Raw genomic sequence first — 20,352 nt, forward strand, 5'->3', positions numbered from 1 at the left:
CAGTTTTATTTTTCTCTCTCTTTTTGTAATCTCCCTTTTCATTACAATTATTATATTTTACTTTAATTATTAAACTGTTCTTATCTCAACCCATGGGTTTTACTTTTTGCCAATTCTCCTCCCCATCCCCTCAGCTGAGGGAGGGAGTGAGTGAGCAGCTGTGTGGTACTTGGTTGCCGGCTGGGGTTAAACCATGACAGAGTTCTACTTACAGGAATCAATCTGAAATTATCCTAAATTGTGAAGGCTATTAGAATCTTCTTCAGTATCTTTTAGATATGTTAAAATGAGGGTGATCAAATCCCATTTTTGTGCCTGGCCACATGAAGAGGTCATTGGGCAACAACTACATGTACGCATTTTTAGCCCATGAACACAGGAGAGAAAGATGAGTTTAGCTCTAATCCATCCCACGGAGTGTCAGCCCTAACTTCTGTCTCCCATGCTAATGAGCCCCTAGTGAAATGACTACAGATAAAGCTCATGGAGGGGATTCTCACAGGACAGAGCTAGAGCAAGGTGGGGTAAGAAACATCTACGGGACTGTTCAAAATCTATTCCTGGTGTTGCAAGGAAGGTAAAGTTAAGGAGCTCAGTTGATATTTCCTTACTTTAACAACTGGTATTGATAGGAGCATTTCTGCTTCTAGCATGGGAAAACAAGTTGTAAGTAAGGCACCAAGCTCCAGAATGTGAAATTTTTAATTTAAGTTTCTAGTTCCTAATAGCTTATGTGTAGGACATCTTAAATTTTCTAATAATAATTTTTGCTATTTTTTTTTTCTTTATGAGCAGGTGACTTGCAAATGAAGCCCATCTCCTTTGAAAAAGATGATGATAGTAATGGGCATATAGATTTCGTAACAGCAGCATCAAACTTGAGAGCCAAGATGTACAACATCGAGCCAGCAGATCGGTTCAAAACAAAGCGCATTGCTGGAAAGATTATTCCTGCAATTGCAACAGCTACTGCTGCAGTATCAGGCCTGGTGAGTATGCTTTTAAAGATGCTTAAAATTCATATTTCTTTCTCTTACAGTTCCTTGCCTAAAACCACTGCTGTCTAGATACTGATTAACACTACCCTGACAGAGCCTTGTTAAACAAATGGGTTTATTTCAAACTTAATAATCTTTTCTTCTCAGGTACTAGTGCAAAAGTTTGCTCTTGGTTCTAGATGTCGTAAGCCCTTGCTGCTTTTATTCCTCATTTGCTGACCAGAAAGAGGAGTTAGAAAGATAAACATTTTGGTTTGTTTTCTGCAATTAATAATGACTTCTGTCAGAGTGCCCTGCCAACAGTGCAAAGGATCTGTTCTGTATTAGTTCACATCCATGCATCTCAACAATACTGCATGCTTTGTGGAGGTTTCTTGAATTAAACAATATTGGAAGAGTCCTACATTAGGAACACTTTTGAGTTTTTTAAATATTCCCATTAGCAGCAACAGAATTTATTTCTGTGGCATATTGGCTTGCATTTCCAGCTGTGATTTACTCTGCCAATTGGACAAAGGCTGATCTCATTAATGAGATACTCTCTAGCTGCTGGCCTCTTAACTAAATGAGTGTTGATAGCATAGTACCTAAAACCTGTGTTTGGTCTCATGGAAGTGTGGGTATCTTATTTACTGCAGGTTGCACTAGAACTCATCAAAGTTGTGGGTGGTTACCCAGCTGAGGCGTACAAGAACTGTTTTCTGAACCTAGCCATTCCCATAATGGTCTTTACAGAAACTGCTGAAGTAAGAAGAACGGAAATCAGGTAGGAAGGACAGTAGCAGAAGGGCAGTACTTGGAAATCAGAACTTGGTGAGCCATTACAAGAAGTGTGAAGTCTGTACAGTTACTAAATCCAGATAACCAGATGAAGGCCTTGTGTGCTTGCGTAGCAGAACTATGATGGAAACACAGTTCATGGTTGTACTCCAATTAAACGTTACAGATTTTCGAGGTTGTTTTTTCTTTTTGTTCTTTAAACTTGGAAGATCATGAGTCGCTTAATGCTTGTTATCAAACTGTATTATCTATTTACTATGTACTGCTAAAGATGTAAGTGATATTCTTACTACTGCCAAGGGTGTCCCATAATGCATTGCTCAAGAACTTCCTGTTTGGAGAATGCAGCACATACTTTTCTGTCCTAATTTTAAAAATAGTGGTTTTAAGGGCTTGCTTTTGTTTTCAGTGGAAGCTGTTGCTAGGGAGACTTTAAAAATCTAGATGTTAGATGTGCAGCATGGTTATTAATAAACATCCTGTCAGCACGGACTGGAGACACTTCTGCATCTTAGTCAATACAGAGCTATTTTTCAGCAGGTCTGAAAACTCAGTAAGTTCACTGCCAGATACCGTGTTTGCTCACAGTTCTTCCTGTGTTGTGTGCTTAGCCAGGTCAGAGGGCTGGGGAAATGGCAGCAGAGAGGAAAGAGATTTTTGCTCAAGGTGAACCAGCAAATTGCTATGAGACATAGTAGTTCTCCAGTACATGTTTAAAGGAAGTGTCTGAGTTCACATTCTAAAGTAACAAACAACCTTTCTTTATTTAAAACAGAAATGGGATATCATTTACAATCTGGGACAGATGGACAATTTATGGGAAAGAGGATTTTACTCTGTTGGACTTCATAAATGCTGTCAGAGTAAGTTATCTGCTGTACTGGGTTAATACAAGATGAGAGGAAAGGTTTTTATTGGTTTGGGTTGTTGGTTTGGGGCTTTGTTAATCAAGTTATTGCTCAAACCAGAGTAATTCTAGAAAGAATTAGTGTCAATGGGAATGTCTCTACATAAACGTGTCCAAGCCTATTTTCAAACTGTTAATTCAATTAACTCAAATGTATTGTAATAAAATAAAATTCTGCCAATGTCCATTAGCAATCTTTTTGGTTGGAATCCTGTGGTTTTGAATAATTATTTGTAGTATTAGGAGCAACTGCTCGCTTGTGCAGCTGTCCTAGTTGTTTAGTAAGTTTTAATTTGTGAATTCTAGGAGAAATATGGAATTGAACCAACTATGGTTGTACAGGGAGTCAAAATGCTGTATGTTCCTGTGATGCCTGGCCATATTAAAAGACTAAAGCTGACGTAAGTATAACTGGAAAATGGACAGAGGCAAGTGCGTGTATGAATGATGTTCACAGGTTGTGGCATAAGGTCGTGTCTCTGACAGCAGTGTTCTCTTTTGAAGTGGTTGCTAGCCATTAATATTTGGGAAAGAAAAAAGGCAATATCTTCCTTTGGGGGGACGCGGTGTGGGGGGACAAAGTGAATTAACTTCTGTGGTGAGGACAGGAGATTTGCAAAATGCTGCTCTCACTGATGAATGCCAGAATGAGAAACCCAAAGAGGTCTGACAGTAAGTTTTTTTTGGGGGGGAAAGAATGTACCTTGGTTCAAGCAGAACAAGGCTAATCGAACCTTTTTAATCTGGTTTAAGACTAATGGTGATATTTAGCAACTTAGCTCTGGAAGAATGAGAACACTTACTTGGGAAGGACTTAATGTATTGGTTGCAGATTGAGATTTCTGGAAGTCTGTTTAGTTCATAGTAATTCCTTGAGATTCTAGCTCACTTTAGCCCTTTTAGAAATGACATTCACAAGGCTTTGCAGTAGTGCTTTGTGACAGGAGGTTGGGGTATAACAAAGTGGAAGTGTGGGAGGGTGTAGGGGCAGGGCATTGGTTTTTGACTGATGGGCCTTTGCAAAGTAACAGTCAGGTCTCGTGTGGTTTAATTCTACCTTATATGTTGATTGAACTCCTTTAACTCAAAATTTGTTCCTCACAGCTCCGATGAAGTATATGCTGGTCAGTGCTCACAGGCTTTGCTAGAGCAAGTAGATGCATTTGATCAGTACTCTTTCAAGGATCTGCCAGTAGGTGATGTCAGGCAAAGTAGTTTATGTTGTGGGCAAGCTACTTCAAACTTCCAGGGAGAGAAGAGCCTCTTAAGTTGGTACTGCGTTGTGAGTGTCTGGCATACTAAGATGTGAATTTACAGCCTGTCTCAGAATAAGTTGTTTACGTTCCTTCTCTTACAGCTCTATAAATAATTTTCAATGAGTAGGGTGTGTAATGAAGTCAAAGACATGGTGTGAAGCTGCCTTCTTGAGAATATCAGGTTTTCGTATTACCCTGAGACTCAGTTCAAGCTTTCCATGTAATTACAGCAACTTGGGGTTCTGTTACAGACAGTTCCAAAAGCTTTACAAGATACTTGCGCAGCAAACTCTGGTCCTGCTTTTGTGGTTTTTCTTAAGGTTTTAAAATTCTTTCTCTTGCTGTAATATGACAAAAATTGCAAGACTCTTCATTTCAGAATTAGAGCATTGGCTGGTAACATACTCCTTTAAAGCAAGTTTTAGAGACATATTTATCTGCCTTCCTCTGTACCTTGGGGCTTCCTTATGCAAATGGGTATGACCTCAGTATCTCTACTGAGAAGAGGCTATGCTTTGTATTCTTCCAAGGGAACAAGTACTTTGGGGAAGGCGGCTTTTAGAGGAGAATTTCCCTTCTGGCTGAGTGATCTGTGAGGAATAGAAATGAGGGACTGTCCCCCAGCCTCCTAGCTTTTGAGCTGGCTTCATGAACTAGGGCTCAGAGCTGGCAAGAAAATAATTTTGATATCCAAAGATACGTAATTAAAGTGAAGTTGCTTGACCTTCTACTTCAGTAATTTATTGTGCAACTTCCAGCAATAGCTGTAGCTTTTGAGGCTATGGAGAGCAAAGGTGAGGAAGTTGCACTAAGGCATGACATGCTTACCTAGTTTAAATTTACTTTGTGGTCATGAAGGAAGAAGTCCCGGACCCTGGCTGTTTTTCCCCCCTTATTGCTATTCGCCTTTGAAATTCAAGATCTCAACAAGTCTTAACTCCAGTAGAACTACTTTCCATCAGAACTGTGTATCTAGTGTCTGCACTGGAGTGGTTCTCCCTAATAATATATTAAAGCCAGATGTTATTGGTAGACTGAGAACTTACTCTACCTCATGGACCAAAATTCTGCATAGAAAGGTAACTTTGCCTTGTACCTCAGTAGGATGCCAAAAAGAAATTACATCATTGAGGAATCCCATCAAAAACTGGTCATTTTCTCTTCTTTTTTGTACCGAGCACTTGTTAATGAACAATGTAATACCTCACTAATGGGCTAAGACTATCAAGAAAAGGACATACCATTTGCTGTATGGTTGAAGAACAGCTTTTGTGTCAAAATTAAAAGGTGGCTTATTCTCCATGCTGGTTTCTAGTATGTTGGGCTTCATTGCTGGCAGTGAAGCTCATTCTACTCTGGCCCTGAATTCTCACTGCCAACTCTCCTTCTGGTACGTTAACAAACTGTTCTTCATTTTCTTGTAGGATGCAAAAGCTTGTGAAACCATCAGCTGATAAGAAGTATGTGGATTTGACAGTATCGTTTGCTCCAGAAACAGATGGAGAGGAAGATTTGCCAGGGCCGCCAGTGAGATACTACTTTGTTCAGGAAGACAATTGATGGTAGAGACACAAAAGTCGCTCCCGGACCATTTGTTCTGAAAGGAGTGTGCTAATTTTCAGCTATTAAAGATGGTACTATATATTTCTTTTTGGTGAAGCCTTAATTAAAACAAATGGTGAGAATCAGTGGCTTTGCACTGAAGACAAACTGGATTTGTGTTTCATCTGCTCCTGTTTTCTTCAAAGCTGTTTGCTCAAAGGAGGGTGGTCACTCCATGAGATGGAATGTCCAGTACAGTCCTTACCTTAAAGACTAGATTAGTATTGATTTGTGGGAAACTGAAGAAAGCAAGAAGAATGGTGGACCTAACAAATGGTCACTATGTGCAAATTAGGCGCTGCTTATAGAAGAGTGCAAAAAATGGGGCAATTGCCATTTTATTGTACTCCTGGTGTTCTAAGAACATCTCAGATCCATTTCATATGTTACTTAATTCTCAAAAATGAATTTCATACTTGCTATCTACATGTGAGATTTAATCCATCTAAAAGGTTTAAACTCCCACTTAAAAGCAGACGAGCTGCTTTATCGTGGGGTTGGTGCTGTCTTCTAAACAGTGGTGCTGATGTGTCAGAGCAGCTATCTTACATCGGTTTCAACATGGAAGCATAGGGGGGCAGGTCTTGACTAGGTGTGTTGTCACAGCTCCCTTGAAGTCAAGAGAGCTGGAATTGGTTATCTGCACTAAGACTGTTCTTTGGGAAATACTGCAATATGGAGAAAGTGGAAAACCTATCAGAGAGCTGAGTTAACACTTTCAACAATAAAAGTTTGTCTTCATGAGAGAGATGATGTTTGGTGTGGTTGAGCCTTTCTGCCCTCACCAAATTATAAACACTGTAGCAAATGATGACTTTCAAAGAGGAAAAAGCAAATGGCTCTGGAGGTTTGTCACAGCAAACACTGTTTCTTCAGCTGCTCCTTTTGGTACTTCCTAACGCTATTTCCTTACAGTGGATGGTTGTGCTGTGTACACCTTTCCACAGCACAAGTTGGGAGTTGCACTGAACACTGAGGTTTTTATTATCATCAGTCAGTCACTAGGATATCTAAGTATAAAGCATTTGCTTGATCAGAAATAATTAGGGACTAGCTTTGCTGCTGTGGTGAGTCAGAGGTATGTTACAGAAACAGCCATGACACCACCTTATTTTCTCTGTCATTTAAGCACTGGATAGTTGAGTTGGTAGTTCTTTTTCTCCCGATGATGATGGTAGAGTGAAGTGAGGTTTGAATAAAAACCTGTGAACTGGAAAACTTTTAATGTGTTTAAGCTTTAGAAATTGCACATTATCTCCTGCAGCTGTTGTGAAAACTATTGGCTACTTAGTTGTTTATCCTCTATCATAATTTATTAAGCTTTAGGGTTATCTTCATATGTAATGAATATTATTGGTCAGGAATTTCACCTCCCTTTTTTACCTTCTTAGTTGTAGTCAGGACTAACAGCTGTTAGGCTGGGAACTTGATCACCAAGATGTATGGAACAGATAGCTGGAATCAACACAATTATTCCAATATTTGGGATTTAGTTGTACATGTGGGATATCTTCTGCAAGGTGTATATAATTTTACAGTCTAGTTTATAGATATAATTTTTGAGATAGTTTAAAAAGCAGTGTTATTTATCTAACTTATTTCATTTTTTTAAGAACTTTTAGAGAAACTTTTTGAAACGTGAGAAAAGCTGACTGCATTTAAAGTGCAGGTAAGGCACAAGCAGACAGTAAGTTTCCACTTGTAAATAACAACTAAAATGTATTTCACTGTGGCAATATTAGAATCTGAACTCTCAACTGAAATCATGAATTAGTGCTAAGGATCACTTAGAGGTTTAGGTCAAATCAAAAGCACCGTCACCTCTCACAGCTGGAGGCTGGGAAACAAATGAAACTTTCAGTAAGTACACTCTGGCACGTTGGCGTGGTGTTAACATGATGCTTATGCTTTCAAAGTAAGTAGCATATAAAAATAGTAAAGTCTCAGTATTTTGCTAGAATGCCATCTGACAGTCCTCAGGGTTTAAAGTAAATTTTTAGATATAATTAATGGAATGGCTTTTATTAATGACAATGCATACAGCTTTGTGAGACCTTGTCAGAAAAGTCCAGGTTGAGGTTGTCGGGGATTGCAGCCAGAATTTACAGACATGGCTGAATTCCCATACTGCTGTTATTGTGTGTGCCTGTTGGATGGATGTCTGTTCTATGGCTAGGTTCTGCTCAGTTAAATAGTTGCTGATAGAAAAATGGAAAATGTACAGTGGCTCCTAGATAGTAACAAACCTTTAACATTTTCTGGATAAAAGTTAACCTAGGTAAAATCTTCCAAGTACTAACCTAAAGGAGGACTTTATATGGAAGAACTGTGCATGTCAAGAGGCTCATTAAAATTGTTTTTCGTGTTTTAAAACTTTCTGAATTGCCAATATGGAGAATTAATGTATTTATATTGATAGTTGTGCAGAGTGGAGAGCTGATTCAGTGTGAATTTGTGTTTGATACAGCCCATTTCTCAATCTGTTGCTGCTTTTTTATTTAAAGTCTCAGGAAGTGCTTAGCATGATCACACTAAAAGGGCTCAGTCTAACCATGCAAGTGAATTTCAGGATGCTGGTCTTCCAGATCTCCAGCGTTGTCACTTCCAGTGCTAGCAGTGCAGAGGCTTGTAACACTACCTGGAATCTGAGAACTGCTTTTTTAAATTATTGCAATGAAAGCCTGTGTGTCTAGGACTGTTGGATACTCTATTCCTGTGGAGCAGCTAAAGCTAGCTATCTCTCTGCAGCAGTGAAGAATTATCTTCCCACTAGAACACTTTGAATAGCTTTCGTTCAAAATGTATTCTTCCAAAGAGCAGCTGACTTGCAGAGATGAAGTTTTACATCAGTATTAAAGACCTTTTCTCACTCAACTGCTTTCTCACAGTTTGCTCGTATTTACCTACCATTCCCTTAATTTCTCGCATTCTTGATAGTTGCGTGCAAAACAAGGCATTTAGCAGCTCAGCAGTTCTCTGTGGTTAATTTCCTTGTTCCTGTAATGCAGGGGTCCTCGAACTACGGCCCGCGGGCTGGATACAGCCCCCCAGGGTCCTCAATCCGGCCCCCGGTATTTACAGACCCCCCTGCCCTGCCGGGGGTTGGGGGGAAACCAAGCAGCCGCAGATGGCTTCCTGCCACTTCACCCGCACGCTGGGCCCCTGGTTAAAAAGTTTGAGGACCCCTGCTTTAATGCTAGGAGTGGTGAGGATTCTGTGTGAAGATCATGCTACTGTTAACAAGACTGTTTTGGCAGATCTGATGTATTTAGGGCTTTACCTATACAAGGAGTAGAAAGTACACATTTCCAGCTCTTTCCCCACCCTTTTCCTATGTATGGTGAATATGTGAATGTTTATTTTAAAAAAAAAAAAGTGCTATTCAAGAAGAATGACTACATAGAAAGAACAACTTGGGCACCATCTAGGCCTTTGTGAATGCAGAAATCCTGTCACATCACATCATCTCATGTCCTGAAATATCATGGTTTTGAACTAGGCAGAGAGTTTGTCTGTCTGTCTGTCTTGCATCAGACATAAGTGAAGACTTCTGATGTTGATGTTCTTAATGTTTCCTTGTGTCTTTGAAACAGTGTGGCTATAGACCAGTTGCATGAAGAAAAGAATTGAATTTCAGTCAAATGCAACTGGCTTATTAGCGTGAAAGGTTTATCAATCCCTGTTAATTATCTCCTGTTTGGCAGTTACAGAAAGCATACTCTGCTGCAGTGCAGTGCAGCACTCTAAACCTTTGGCCAAAGGTTGGTAAGTTTTGACCAGATAGATAGCTTTTAGTTTAGTAAATGTGTCTTTTGGTATCCTTTGTGGGATTGATGAAGTAGCTAGCATGGGTGTTTATCTGTGCTGCAGAAAGCTTATTGAGGCTCATGCTTAAAGGTGTCATGAGTTACAGCACTGATAACACCAGCAGAACTGTTTTGCTTCATCTTTGCATGGCAAAGTGAGATACAGTGAAGAACTATTAAGTACCCACTTCTCAAAGCAACACACAAGTTTCAATTTCAGACCGAGGAAAAGCTGTAGCTCTAACCTGATGCATCATCACAAAGTGAAGCAGCACCATCTTCACAGAGTGATCTTAAGTATTTTCATGGAAAGATATGCTAGTATCTCCTGTTATGTTGTACTTTCATAAATACAGTGCGTGTGCCTTCATATGGTCACACATAATCTATTATTTGGAAACACATGGGCATTCTTTTAAAAATAACCTTCCCAAGCCTTGACTGACTTCCATAATACTTGAAACAAGTAGTAATTAATTTGTGATTCCCAGCTGGTACCAAAGGAATATGACGATCAATCTTGGTGCGGAAATAAGAGCAACTCTACATAGAGCGCTTTCTGTTTGTGTAGAGAAGGCGCTAGCTGCTTCAGTACCTAGATCATAGCTGTCTCCAGCTGAATTTTGTGCATGCTTCTCCACCACTGTCAGAGAAGAGGTGTGGTTTAATTGGTTGGGATTTTTTTAAAGAAATAAGTCAGGCTCTGGAGCTAGTCACCTACAGGAGCGGGCTGGAAATTAGGACCATGCGTGGCAATCGGTTAGCTGAGGGGAATGTGCTCGAGCTTGTAGGTCACGAACGCTGGGAGGACAAGGAGTGTGAATAGACACAGCAATTAACATGATGAGTCATGCTGAGAGAGGATAGGGGAGTGGGGGATGGATGGCGGCAAGGGTGGCGAGGTAACACCTTGCTGTTAATTGCTGGTAGTTAACCACCAATCAGGGATTGCCTAGTATGCAATGCTTAGCTTCAAGAACCAGTCTGTTTAAAATGCGCAGCTTCTGAAAGTATATATAAACTCGTGCTTCTGTACAATAAATTGACATTTGTTTGCATCAAACAGCGTCCAGTCTCTCATCGCCACAGTCATCTGCGCTAACTATGAAGGAGCATAGCTCGGCAGTGGGTACCCATCCTATAAACTCTTAATTCAATCCAGCTGCCTGGCTGAACTTAGAGGCTAAAAATATTAAATTTGGATCCTACTGCTGATGACTTAGCTGGCTTGTTTTGAAGGCCAGATCCCCGGTTTCCAAGAAAATGGATGCTGTGCCTAAGGTTTGGTGGGGTTCCCCAGCTGTTTGGTATGATCAGCGGGGCTCTTGGTGCCCTGCTGTCTTCCCTCCTTACTAGCTGTGCAGTTTTGTCCTCCTTTTGCACTCACTGGGGCTTGTCCCAGCCCATGGAGAAGGTAGTTCAGATAGCTTGACCAACAGGGGCACTAACTTATTTTTGTTAGTTTCCTGAAGTAGTTCATGGCAGGGTTTGATGAACATCCCTGCTGGTGTGTAGAAGGGGTGGGAATGTTCAGCTGGGGAGGAGATACCTCAATTTGCTTGAATTTATGCCCTTTGTCAGTTGCATAACATGGGGAATGCCCCAGCTGCCTTACTTGGGAAGTTCCAGGTCCTGTAAGTGTTGCATGACCTTGCAGAGAACCAGGAACCTCTGGTTTAAGCTACCCAGACTTGTATTTTCAGCTTTTTGGTCTGTATTGCAACTCTCTGGCAGTGCTCAAAGCCCCAGCAGAGGTGAGGCATCCCTGCTGTCTCTGTGGGATGTCACAAAGGGCACAGATACTGTTACAAGTGAATAGACAAGAAATGGGGTTTTTAATGCAAAGAATTTATTGCACTGCGAGCCAATGACAGAATTGAGCGCACAAACACTGTCTGGCTATATTCAATATAATATTTCCCCATTGCATTTTGCAGGGGCAATGTATCCTCTTTTTTTTTTTTTCTTTTTCCACGTTTAATCTAGAGGAATTGGGGTTATTTGCCCTCCCCAAATCTCAGAAGTTTCCCTGGGAGAAGCTGTATCACATTCTTGGTTTAGTGCCAACAGAGCTGTTCTAGAAATTCAGAAAGAGTAGCTTGGGGAATGCCTTCTGTTTATCTCCAATGGTGTGGAATTCCTGTGCTGCTTCTTGTGCCCCTTATATTTCTTTTTTTTTTAGCAGGGCCGTTCCTGTGTGCACCTTCAGCAACCAGCTTGCTTTCATAACACTGGGTCCTCTGCAGTGTGCATCTGTATGACAAATGGCTTCAGGTTCCCTTGGGTTTGGGTCACAAAGTAATTGACAACATCCTGAAGGCTTGGCAGTGTCACCTGTTCCCCAAGGCAAACAAAAAAACACCAAATGAAAAACCCCATCAAATAAAATATGCTACATGTGTTGAGAATACATTTTCAAAACCATGCTGGCAGGCTGGGATAGCTAGGCAAAGTTTCCCAAACAACTGATACTGTATTTACATCCAGCATTTGGATGCAGTGAGGTCTAGGGCAGCCCTCTGCAATCTATGGTCACATTTTGACCCTTCCTTCCCTTCTATCAAGTGAGTAAACAAACCAAAAGAGAGATTACTTTCTGCGCTCTTCAATGACCGCTGGTGCTCATTCGGCAGGTGCTTTCTCAAACCAATAGGATGTTTCTTGGGCCACGAGTTAAGCATGTCCAAGAAAAGTGGAAGAGAACAGTTTTAAACCAAATAACAGGGTCCATACAGCCTTGATTACACTTCAATTCAGTTAATTTTATTTCTCAGAGTTTTCAGACTTAGTACTGAAGCTTGAATTTTTTTTAAAAAATAATTAAGCAATCTTGGGTGTTTGTGAGTGGTTTCACTTTAATTTTGTTAGGGAGAAGATACTGATGTGTGTGTAGGGTGCCCTACTTTTCTAGATCTTAAAAGGTAACTTGCTTTTTGAGATTTAGGTTAGACAAACGAGAGGTGAACTCGCTGCGTGCTTTACTTTGACTTACAAGTGATAGTTAGGAATTTACTAAAGCTTTTCTAATTTTCTGCAAAGTAGTACTTCTTATATCTGCTTAAGATTCTTCAACAAGGGAATTGCTCGCTTACCTGTCTTTCCAATTCGACAAAGTAACTTGTTCCTTTGGAAATCACTTTGTAGTGCTTTAAGTGTGGCGCCCTGAAAGAAAATTAAAGTTGATATGCTGCTTAAAATACTTCTTGATGTATCGTAATTATAAACTCCTTTGCAGGAGCAATCAGTGTACTTTGTAATATTCCCAGAGCTTATTGATGGTGTGTGGCAGGGTTTCTTTTTTCCTATTTTAGATTAGAAACACTAAGAATTGCAAATGTCATTCCTGGTGTCTCAGGCACCTCTTGTTCTGAAGCTCTGCAAAAGTTAAATCATGGCAATTCAGTTGAAGTATAGTGTGTTTTCAGACTAAGCTACTGTTTGAAAATACTTGTCTCATTTTTCCTTGTTCATTTGGCAAAGGGGTACAGATTGTTCTCTTTTCATTCTGCGTGATGATTTCTTAAACTGAATAGGGTTTTATGGCAAACAGGGGAAGCCCATTTACTCAAGGAAATGGGCTTTTGCTGGCTGTTCTTTATTGCTTTTTTGTTTAATCTAACTGGCTTTGAAGGAGAGAACCAAGAAATCAGTCTCAGGCCTGCCCCTGATGCCTCTTTTTTTTTCTTTTTCAAAATGCCTTGCCTTCAGGCTAAATGTTTCACATGTCAACTCTGGGTATTAAGAATTCAGCTTTTAATACAGTGCATACTAGTCAAGAATGGGATAATGTATTGTGGAATCAACCTACTCCAGCTCACGTCGGATAGTGATTGCGTAGTTCTTGCTGTCGCTGCTGGGACGCAGGATCAAATTCCCACATGAAGGATTCTTTTCTAACATCTCTATTGCTTCTTGCCGAGATACTGCATAGAAGCACCTGCATAGAAGGGAGAGAGAAATAGCATGAACGTGCATTTTGCTGGCATGGCCATATCATTCCGAGCTGTGTGAAGAGACACAGTCTACCAGGCTAGCACCTCTTCGCAATCCTAGGCTTACCCAGGGTAAGTAGCCATAGCTGCCAAGAGGCGTGGCATCTGAAGGACTTGCAGATTTATGCTTCTATAGGACCATAATTCAGGATAGTAGTGCCTTGGCCTTCTTGGAGAGAAAGTGAAGCTTTCGTACAGCTGTGACACTTTCTGCACCCTTGGAAAAAAATGCAGGAGTAACCTGGACTTACCCTGGATTTCATCATGGTAGTCAGTATTTTCTCAGAAGGGCAGCCCAACTTGTGGCTTTCCAAAAAGATTTTTTTAACCATAGCAATATGCTGCACTCAGCCTTTTAAAAATAAAAGGCATTGTTGGAAAGCTGCAGGAGTAATTTTTCTCTTAGGAAATATCTATAAAGGCCTTAAGGTAGCTTTTGTTCCTTAAATATTATACAACCCTTGTACAACAGCTGAATTTTGAACATCTGCATGGAAATAATACTTTGAAAGAGGAAGGGAAGACTCTTTAGTCAGGTTGGCATTTGCATAGTTCAGTGAGAACTTACGCTGGTATAGTGGTCAGTGAACAGCTGGGAGGGCTTTTTCTGTTCGAGGATGTGCTGGGACAGTTGTTAAGCATAATCCTTCTTTTCTTTTCCTTCTGTAGCACTTCATGCATTCTTCCAAGTTGCCCAGGTAGTAATGACTCATCTGGTGGAACTGACAGCTGAAAACAAACAGTGCAATTGAAAAGAAAATGAAAGAGTGGACAAACATTGTGAGCAATTGTTTCTGTGTGCACATCATAGCTGATTTCTGAGTGCAGCTGCTGTGCAGAAACGTTTCTTTCCTGCTTGGTTTAAGCAGCTGTGATAATGTGGAAGGTTTGGATGCGCCTCTGCTTTGAATAAAATGCTGCACATGTTTTTCTTAGAGTAGTGAAATAAGGATATCCACGGTGCTGATTTAGAAGTGTGCATTGACAGAAGTGAGAATGATGTAACAATCCACAATGATTATTTTACATTTGCTACTACCAAAGGCTGTGTAAATGTAATTTAACTTATTTCAGTCATCCTTAGCTTTTTAAGTGATTCAGCTAGGCCAACGTAAAGTCATTTTTGAACAAACCATTTATTTTTCCACTGGTCATTATCAAAGAGGGTCTTGCTATTTCCAAAGTGCATTTAACTAAGAAGAGTAGTAGAATAAAATAAAGATCTGAGAGAATCTCTCAGGTGTGCAGTTTGGCCACTTCTTCGGTTATGTCTTTATCCCATGATAAAGACCTAGAGAGTTGTCTCTCTCAGAGCAGGCTCCCTTTTTCATAGCTGCAGGGGATGGACTTGTGCTAGAAGTCTTTTCCTTCCTTAAGAACTGTGTCTGACTAGATGATATGACAGAGTGTGTATTGCAGATAAGCTGGGATTAAATCAGCCTGAATTTTTCTCTCCTAGGCAAAAAAACACCCAAACCCCTTCAACAGTTCAGTGTGTGCGAGCACCCTCAAAGTGAGGCTTTGTGCCTGTGGAAGCCAACTTCTGGCATGCACGAGGACAAAACCTCCTTATAGAAACTTCTGCCATGAAGTAAGATATAAAACTCCTCCATACCCTTGTTACAGTGAGAATAAAACCCTTCCATTCTTTTCCATGTTCACAGTCATTAGCCTGAGAAAACAGAAAATGGCACTGTAAGAACAACTACGATCAAAAAAAAAAAAAAGAAAGAAAGAAAAAGAAAAAGCGTGGTATGTCATGTGGAAGCCTCAAATAACTCTCACCCTTTTAGAAGTACCATGCCTGGAAATGAGCTCCCTGCCAAGCTACATCACACCCCGAAACCCTGCACTTCCCCAGTGCTCCACGTCCAATTAGAGGGAGAGGGCGGAGGTGTGAAGGTAAAAGATCATATACTCTGTGGGATCTTTTCGTTTTAGATCATAAAGGAGAAGGTTATGCTGAGGAGACAGGTGAGTCTTGAGTAGAAAACCTAGCCAGTCCCTGAGCACTACAGCCTGTACGGCTTCTGCATGGTGGGCTGGTCAGTTTTTTATCCCCTTGGTTTTACAGGTGACATGGGCCTGTCAGTGTCATACTTCCTGGTTTCTCTTGTATATTTTCTCGTTCAGTTCTTTCCTAATTTCATATTCTCAGATACTCCTGAGAAAATGTTCTAATGCCTCGAGGAGGGGTTTCCCTGGTGTTGGGTTCTTCTGCCCTGCCTCCCTCTATGACTGCCTTTTGGTGCTGCCTGGCTGCAGGCTGCACGCTTAGGGTCAGGAAGGCAGCTCTTACTGTCACACCAAAATGGAGCTCTGAACGGCTGTGGGAGACGGAGTAGAGTACTGAGTGGCTTACAAATCACAGCTTTCCTCTTTTTACCTTCAGTTCTAGTTCCCCATTTGACAGCATCAGGATGAACTGTGCAGAGCCGTTTTCATCTGGAGAAACGTTGGTTGCCGAGATCAAAGCTGATATATCTAATTTCTGTGAGTACTAAGGAGGGGGGAAAAGAGAAACAGCACAAGCTGTAATTTTCAACAAAAAATCTAGCAGCTCTCCAAAGGAATTTGTTTAGAAGAAAATATATTGAAACTTTTTTTTTTTGCTAGAACTTGGGTTAAGTTTAACTGACAAATGTGCCAAAGCTCAGTCCTTTGCTTCTGCTTACAGAAACTCTTCTCACCAACAATGTACCTTCTGGATTTTTCTCATCTTCATAATCACAAATAGATTAATTCCATGAGACCTCCCTGAGTAATTGCTTTGTGATTCCGACTAAACCCTCAATCAGAGTACACCATAATAATATGAAGCACTTTTTCCTCAGCTGCATAAAGGAAAGTTGTGTTACACACAATAATTTTACCCTTGTGCACAGCTGAGGGAAGACCACTCACTGAATTATGGAGCAATGTGGATACATTTCGAGCTCAGGTGCCAAAAAATACTCCTTTTTTGTTTTTATGAGGCAAATTAATATGCTATGGCTTGTTTTATTCTGTCTTTTTTTAATCTCAGACTTTGTTGCAATGTTCAGTACTATTTGTTTGGGCTGTACAGATGAGAGAGGAAAGGGTGCTGAGAGGTGTCGAGACTACATAAGGATTACCTGATGTAAATAACTGATGCAGTTAATCAGATGTGTAGTTATAAAGATAGCACATTACTCACTGTTGGGGCTTTCTTATCATCATAAAAGAAGAGCATGGTTCCTCTGAGTTCTGTCCAATACATTCTAAATTCCTGTTGGAAAGGAGGAAGTGTTAGTCTGTGAAGATGATCTTTTCGCTTCACTCAAGATTCTGAAAGTGAAAGAACTGCTAAGAAAAAAACTATCATCATATGTTAGTTTTCAGTGTTTTAAAGATCATTAAAGAGCAAGTATTTATTTTGCAGGCAGTATATGCAAAAAAAAAGTTCAGTAAACAATTCTTTACAGGTAGAAAAATATATAGGCTCTAGACTTTGTTTTCTGGTGTCCTAATTGGGCATGGAACTAGAAAAATTTACTTATTTAAATGTTTTACACATTTGCCAATTCGTCAAACAATTTAAAGGGGATACGTAATGGAAGGAAAATGTATTTTAAATGCCACTTTGAAATCTTGGTCTCCTTGAAAATCATACTAGTGGAAAATAGTGTGAGATGAACATGTGTAAAGACTGATCTTCTGAATGCCGTTCTCTTGAAGTGCCTATTGGCAATGAATTTTGATCCTGGCAGTTTACTTGCTATAGGGAGATGATCATGGAACTTGACGGTAGTCTGACCTATTAACTGGACTTCTTGCATTTGAAGTGGTATTCTGCGTTCTTTAAATTATGTGTAGTTGCGTTTGTAAACCAACGGCGTGCCAAGGTAAATATGTTTGAGACTTCTAACTGTTCCCTAATGCAGTCATGCCAGAGTGATGGGAAAGGTTTTTCTGTTGTCATGTGCCCTTGATAACCTGAAAACTACAGCTGTTATGTGACAGGAAGGCAACTTCTGTAAACCAGCAACTGATCTAGTTTTCAGCATGTTCATTGTTTGCTTTTGGGGTGGCTTTTTTTTTTTTTTTTTTTTTTTTTTGAGGCAGGGTTTAAAAGACACAAAAACTGAGAAAAGAAAAGAACTTGTATAGTCTGATAAGTCATACAAATTAGGGTGAACAACATTCCCTAGAGTATCCTGCAGGTGATCCTTGCTCTTTACCCTGCTAGCTCCTCCTAACTCTTCTTTCTGGTGGTTTCTGTCAAATTACTAGTGTAAAACCTCTATAGCGTTCAGCCTCTGTCCCTAACCTCTGAGCACTGCAGCGTTGTGTTGAGGTAAATGTCCTCATCAAACCACCTGTCACCGATAAGTTAATGAGGGTTGCGAATGCTTGCTGTGGTATGGGGCTTGGATGTCATGGGAAATTTTTTAACTGCACCTTTTGAAGTGGGCTTTCTGCTCTATGGAAATGTAGTAAGAGTAGCTGCCCAGGAGCACTTTTTATGTTTTCAAAGCCATGAATAGGTTTTTCTCTTGGGCCAGCTGGTCTGTCAAAAGTGATAATACACCTCATCAGTCCCACGTAAGTCTCTTCAGATCAGCTGCATATTACTGCTCAGCCCTGTTAGTTTTTGTTATTCCAGTATGGTAGTTACTGCATTTCAGAAGGAGGGATTGTTCAGGGGGGAAAAAAGGTTTTACATAAAAGGATATTAGTAAAGGAATGTAAGAGGGAGCTTTATTAAACTTGCAGGTGTTCTGCTAGTTACAGAAAAGCCATGTGTTGAATAATTTCTAGTGCTGCAGAAGAATTAATAGTAAGATTATTAGTCTGGTTTTTGTTTCTTGGGATTTCCTGTTTTCTGTGATACATAGTTGCACCTCTGTGAACCACCACGCTATTTTTGTCGTTTGATTATATGTACCTTTAGAACTGCGTGACTCATTTTCTCTGCTCCGTGCTTCTGCACCTACAGAGATGTGAGTGTAGGTAGGGTAAAAATGACTTTGTAACTCTTAAGTACAGAGACCGTTGTCATCAAGTTGATTACACTTTTTCAGTGTTTGATCAGGGACATGCTCTGAATGTACATGCTGTTGTAAACACCTACATGCTTGTGTATGTTACGGATTTGCATCTTAAATAGTTATCTTCAATCAAAAAAATCTTATTTTTTCCAGGTCATCCACATACGTTAAATCATCAGCCCTTACTACAAAAAAATGTAGAGAATCTCACATACACTTCAGGTGGCAGGTACCTAAGTATCTATCTTCAGGATAGATACTGTTCTGCAGCAAATAAAGGATACATCAGAGCAATATAACGATGTCAAACTTTGCTCTGGGTATTAAAAATGTTGCATTAGCTTTTCACCATGTGGTAGCAATGAAATCAGTCAAATTCAATCCATGTTTCAGTAGGTAATAGTAAATTATAATGGGATCCTGGAAATATGGATGGTCACCTTACATAATTTATTTTACTTCCCCCGTGTAATATGAACAGACATAACTAGATAGCATGATTTCAGTGCAACCACTTGTGTCAGCCAGTGCGGAGAAACATTCCCACACCACCACCTCCCCCCCTCCTCCGACCTGTAGCTCCCAGCAATAAATACAGTTTTGAAGAAATATTTCAACACATCCACTTCCCGAGACTGCGTGACTTACCTGGCATCTTGAGTGCCTGACAGACAGGTAGCCTTGGAAGTACAGAGGCAGACCAGTGATCCTCTGCCTCTCCTGGAAGATTTGCCGAGGGGCTGGCTGAGGAGTTTCCTTGGGCTGTTCCCTAATGCTTCTCAGCATCCTTTGGGTATCTCAGCAGGATTTCTGGATATCCTCTGTTGCTGTGCTCTTTTTTCGCCTCTGCTCCCGTTGTTCTCGGTCTGCTCTGTACCAGCCTCAGCCAGAGAACTCGCCTGGTGAGAGGTGGGGAAAAGCAGCACCTCGAAGAGGAAGTCTCTGTACTTGCTTTTAGGTCAGTGCACACCACTGACCTTTTGCTTGGTGTATGATCATGGGGGAAACAAAACCAAAGGGATTCCAAGGATCTTTGCCTTTAGAGCGTGCTTCTCGGGTTTACTCCAGAGGAGGCATTCAATGGATGAGCATGCTGGTGCAAAAGTGCATCATTACTGTGATGGGTGTCACCTGGAGGTCATGGCAGAAAAGCTGGGGTTTATGGCTTACAACACCCAGCTTCTCATGGGCTGCTGCCAGCGGGGAGCCTGCTCTCAGCTGCCTCTGAAATAGTGCTGAAATTCTTCCTTGGGAATGTGGATTAATTTTGAGACTATCAGAGTTGAACTTTTCTTTAGTGAATGGCTAGGGGGATTACAGGACATTAAAAGTAACATTGGAAAGCAATCTATCTGTCGTTGCTTATAACTGGCAAGGATGAATCAGCTTTGCAACAAGCATGTAGGAAGAAGACTCTTAATTGTGAAAGAACTAATATACCAAAGCCTTTAAAGAAATTGTGAGGGGAGATGGTAGTTCAGGAACCAAAATGTTGGTCCTAATGAAATAAGGGGTGAAATTTCCATCAATTTCACAGAACCACGATGTTTAACTCAAGTTTCTGGCCTTCCCCTTAGCGGTCAGAAAAAATAGGGATGACCCAACTTGGTGTTTTGATGCTGGTTGGTACTAAATGCAAAGCAAAGAAAAAATAGGGATGACCCAACTTGGTGTTTTGATGCTGGTTGGTACTAAATGCAAAGCAAAGATTATTAAAAAAAAAAAAAAAAAAGGAGGGGGAGGGAAGTTGTTCTTGAATGTCTTCATGGCTTTTTCTGTTCCACAGCTGTGCTTGTGTGGGTAATGAGCACGCAAGGAGCTGGTAAGGTGATCTGTGGTGGATCAGACAGCTGCTAGCAATGCTAGCAGAAGAGGGGTTCAGCCTTAACATATGAAAGTTCTCCACGTCATCGCTAAACATGGCTGGGAATAGGTACATGTCCTCAGATTTTTGCAGATTTTTTTGTACATGTTCTCTGTTGATTGCATTTAAATGGCA

The 20,352-nt window shown here is 40.6% G+C and overlaps 2 protein-coding genes across 4 annotated transcripts in view; one reads left to right on the forward strand and one right to left on the reverse strand.

The window, feature by feature from the left end:
• The window catches only part of UBA6 (ubiquitin like modifier activating enzyme 6), a 32,682-nt gene extending 26,393 nt beyond the window's left edge, over nt 1-6,289 (forward strand). For both annotated transcript variants that reach the window (XM_056343344.1, XM_056343335.1), the window contains 5 exons: nt 796-989; nt 1,637-1,764; nt 2,554-2,641; nt 2,992-3,086; nt 5,366-6,289. In XM_056343344.1, coding sequence (XP_056199319.1) covers nt 796-989; nt 1,637-1,764; nt 2,554-2,641; nt 2,992-3,086; nt 5,366-5,501 — 641 coding nt within the window. In that variant the 3' untranslated portion in view covers nt 5,502-6,289. The remainder of the gene's footprint in view (nt 1-795; nt 990-1,636; nt 1,765-2,553; nt 2,642-2,991; nt 3,087-5,365) is intronic.
• A 4,899-nt stretch (nt 6,290-11,188) lies between these two features.
• On the reverse strand, nt 11,189-19,492 carry STAP1 (signal transducing adaptor family member 1). 2 transcript variants are annotated; one of them, XM_056326776.1, is made up of 9 exons: nt 19,002-19,492; nt 16,520-16,591; nt 15,728-15,841; nt 14,957-15,013; nt 13,910-14,070; nt 13,409-13,558; nt 13,158-13,286; nt 12,442-12,511; nt 11,189-11,683 (listed from the first exon to the last, which is right to left on the reverse strand). In XM_056326776.1, the coding sequence occupies exons 1-9, from the start codon at nt 19,137-19,139 to the stop codon at nt 11,573-11,575; spliced, it is 1,002 nt and encodes a 333-aa protein (XP_056182751.1). In that variant the 5' UTR covers nt 19,140-19,492; the 3' UTR covers nt 11,189-11,572. The 2 variants fall into 2 exon arrangements, with proteins under 2 accessions (XP_056182751.1, XP_056182752.1); XM_056326777.1 differs by lacking the exon at nt 13,409-13,558 and having other exon boundaries at nt 19,002-19,290.
• Between the last annotated feature and the right edge of the window lie 860 nt (nt 19,493-20,352).

The sequence above is a fragment of the Falco biarmicus genome, chromosome 1 (assembly GCF_023638135.1).
Source record: "Falco biarmicus isolate bFalBia1 chromosome 1, bFalBia1.pri, whole genome shotgun sequence".
NCBI lineage: Eukaryota > Metazoa > Chordata > Aves > Falconiformes > Falconidae > Falco > Falco biarmicus.

Coding starts and splice junctions, on each gene's coding strand:
- STAP1 (XM_056326776.1), bottom strand. CDS start 19,139: ATGCTGAGAAGCATTAGGGAACAGCCCAAGGAAACTCCTCAGCCAGCC. Junction 15,842..16,519: donor ATGATAAGAAAGCCCCAACA/GTGAGTAATGTG, acceptor CCCCCTCCTTAG/TACTCACAGAAATTAGATAT. Junction 14,071..14,956: donor TTATTCTCACTGTAACAAGG/GTATGGAGGAGT, acceptor GTTTGTTTTCAG/CTGTCAGTTCCACCAGATGA.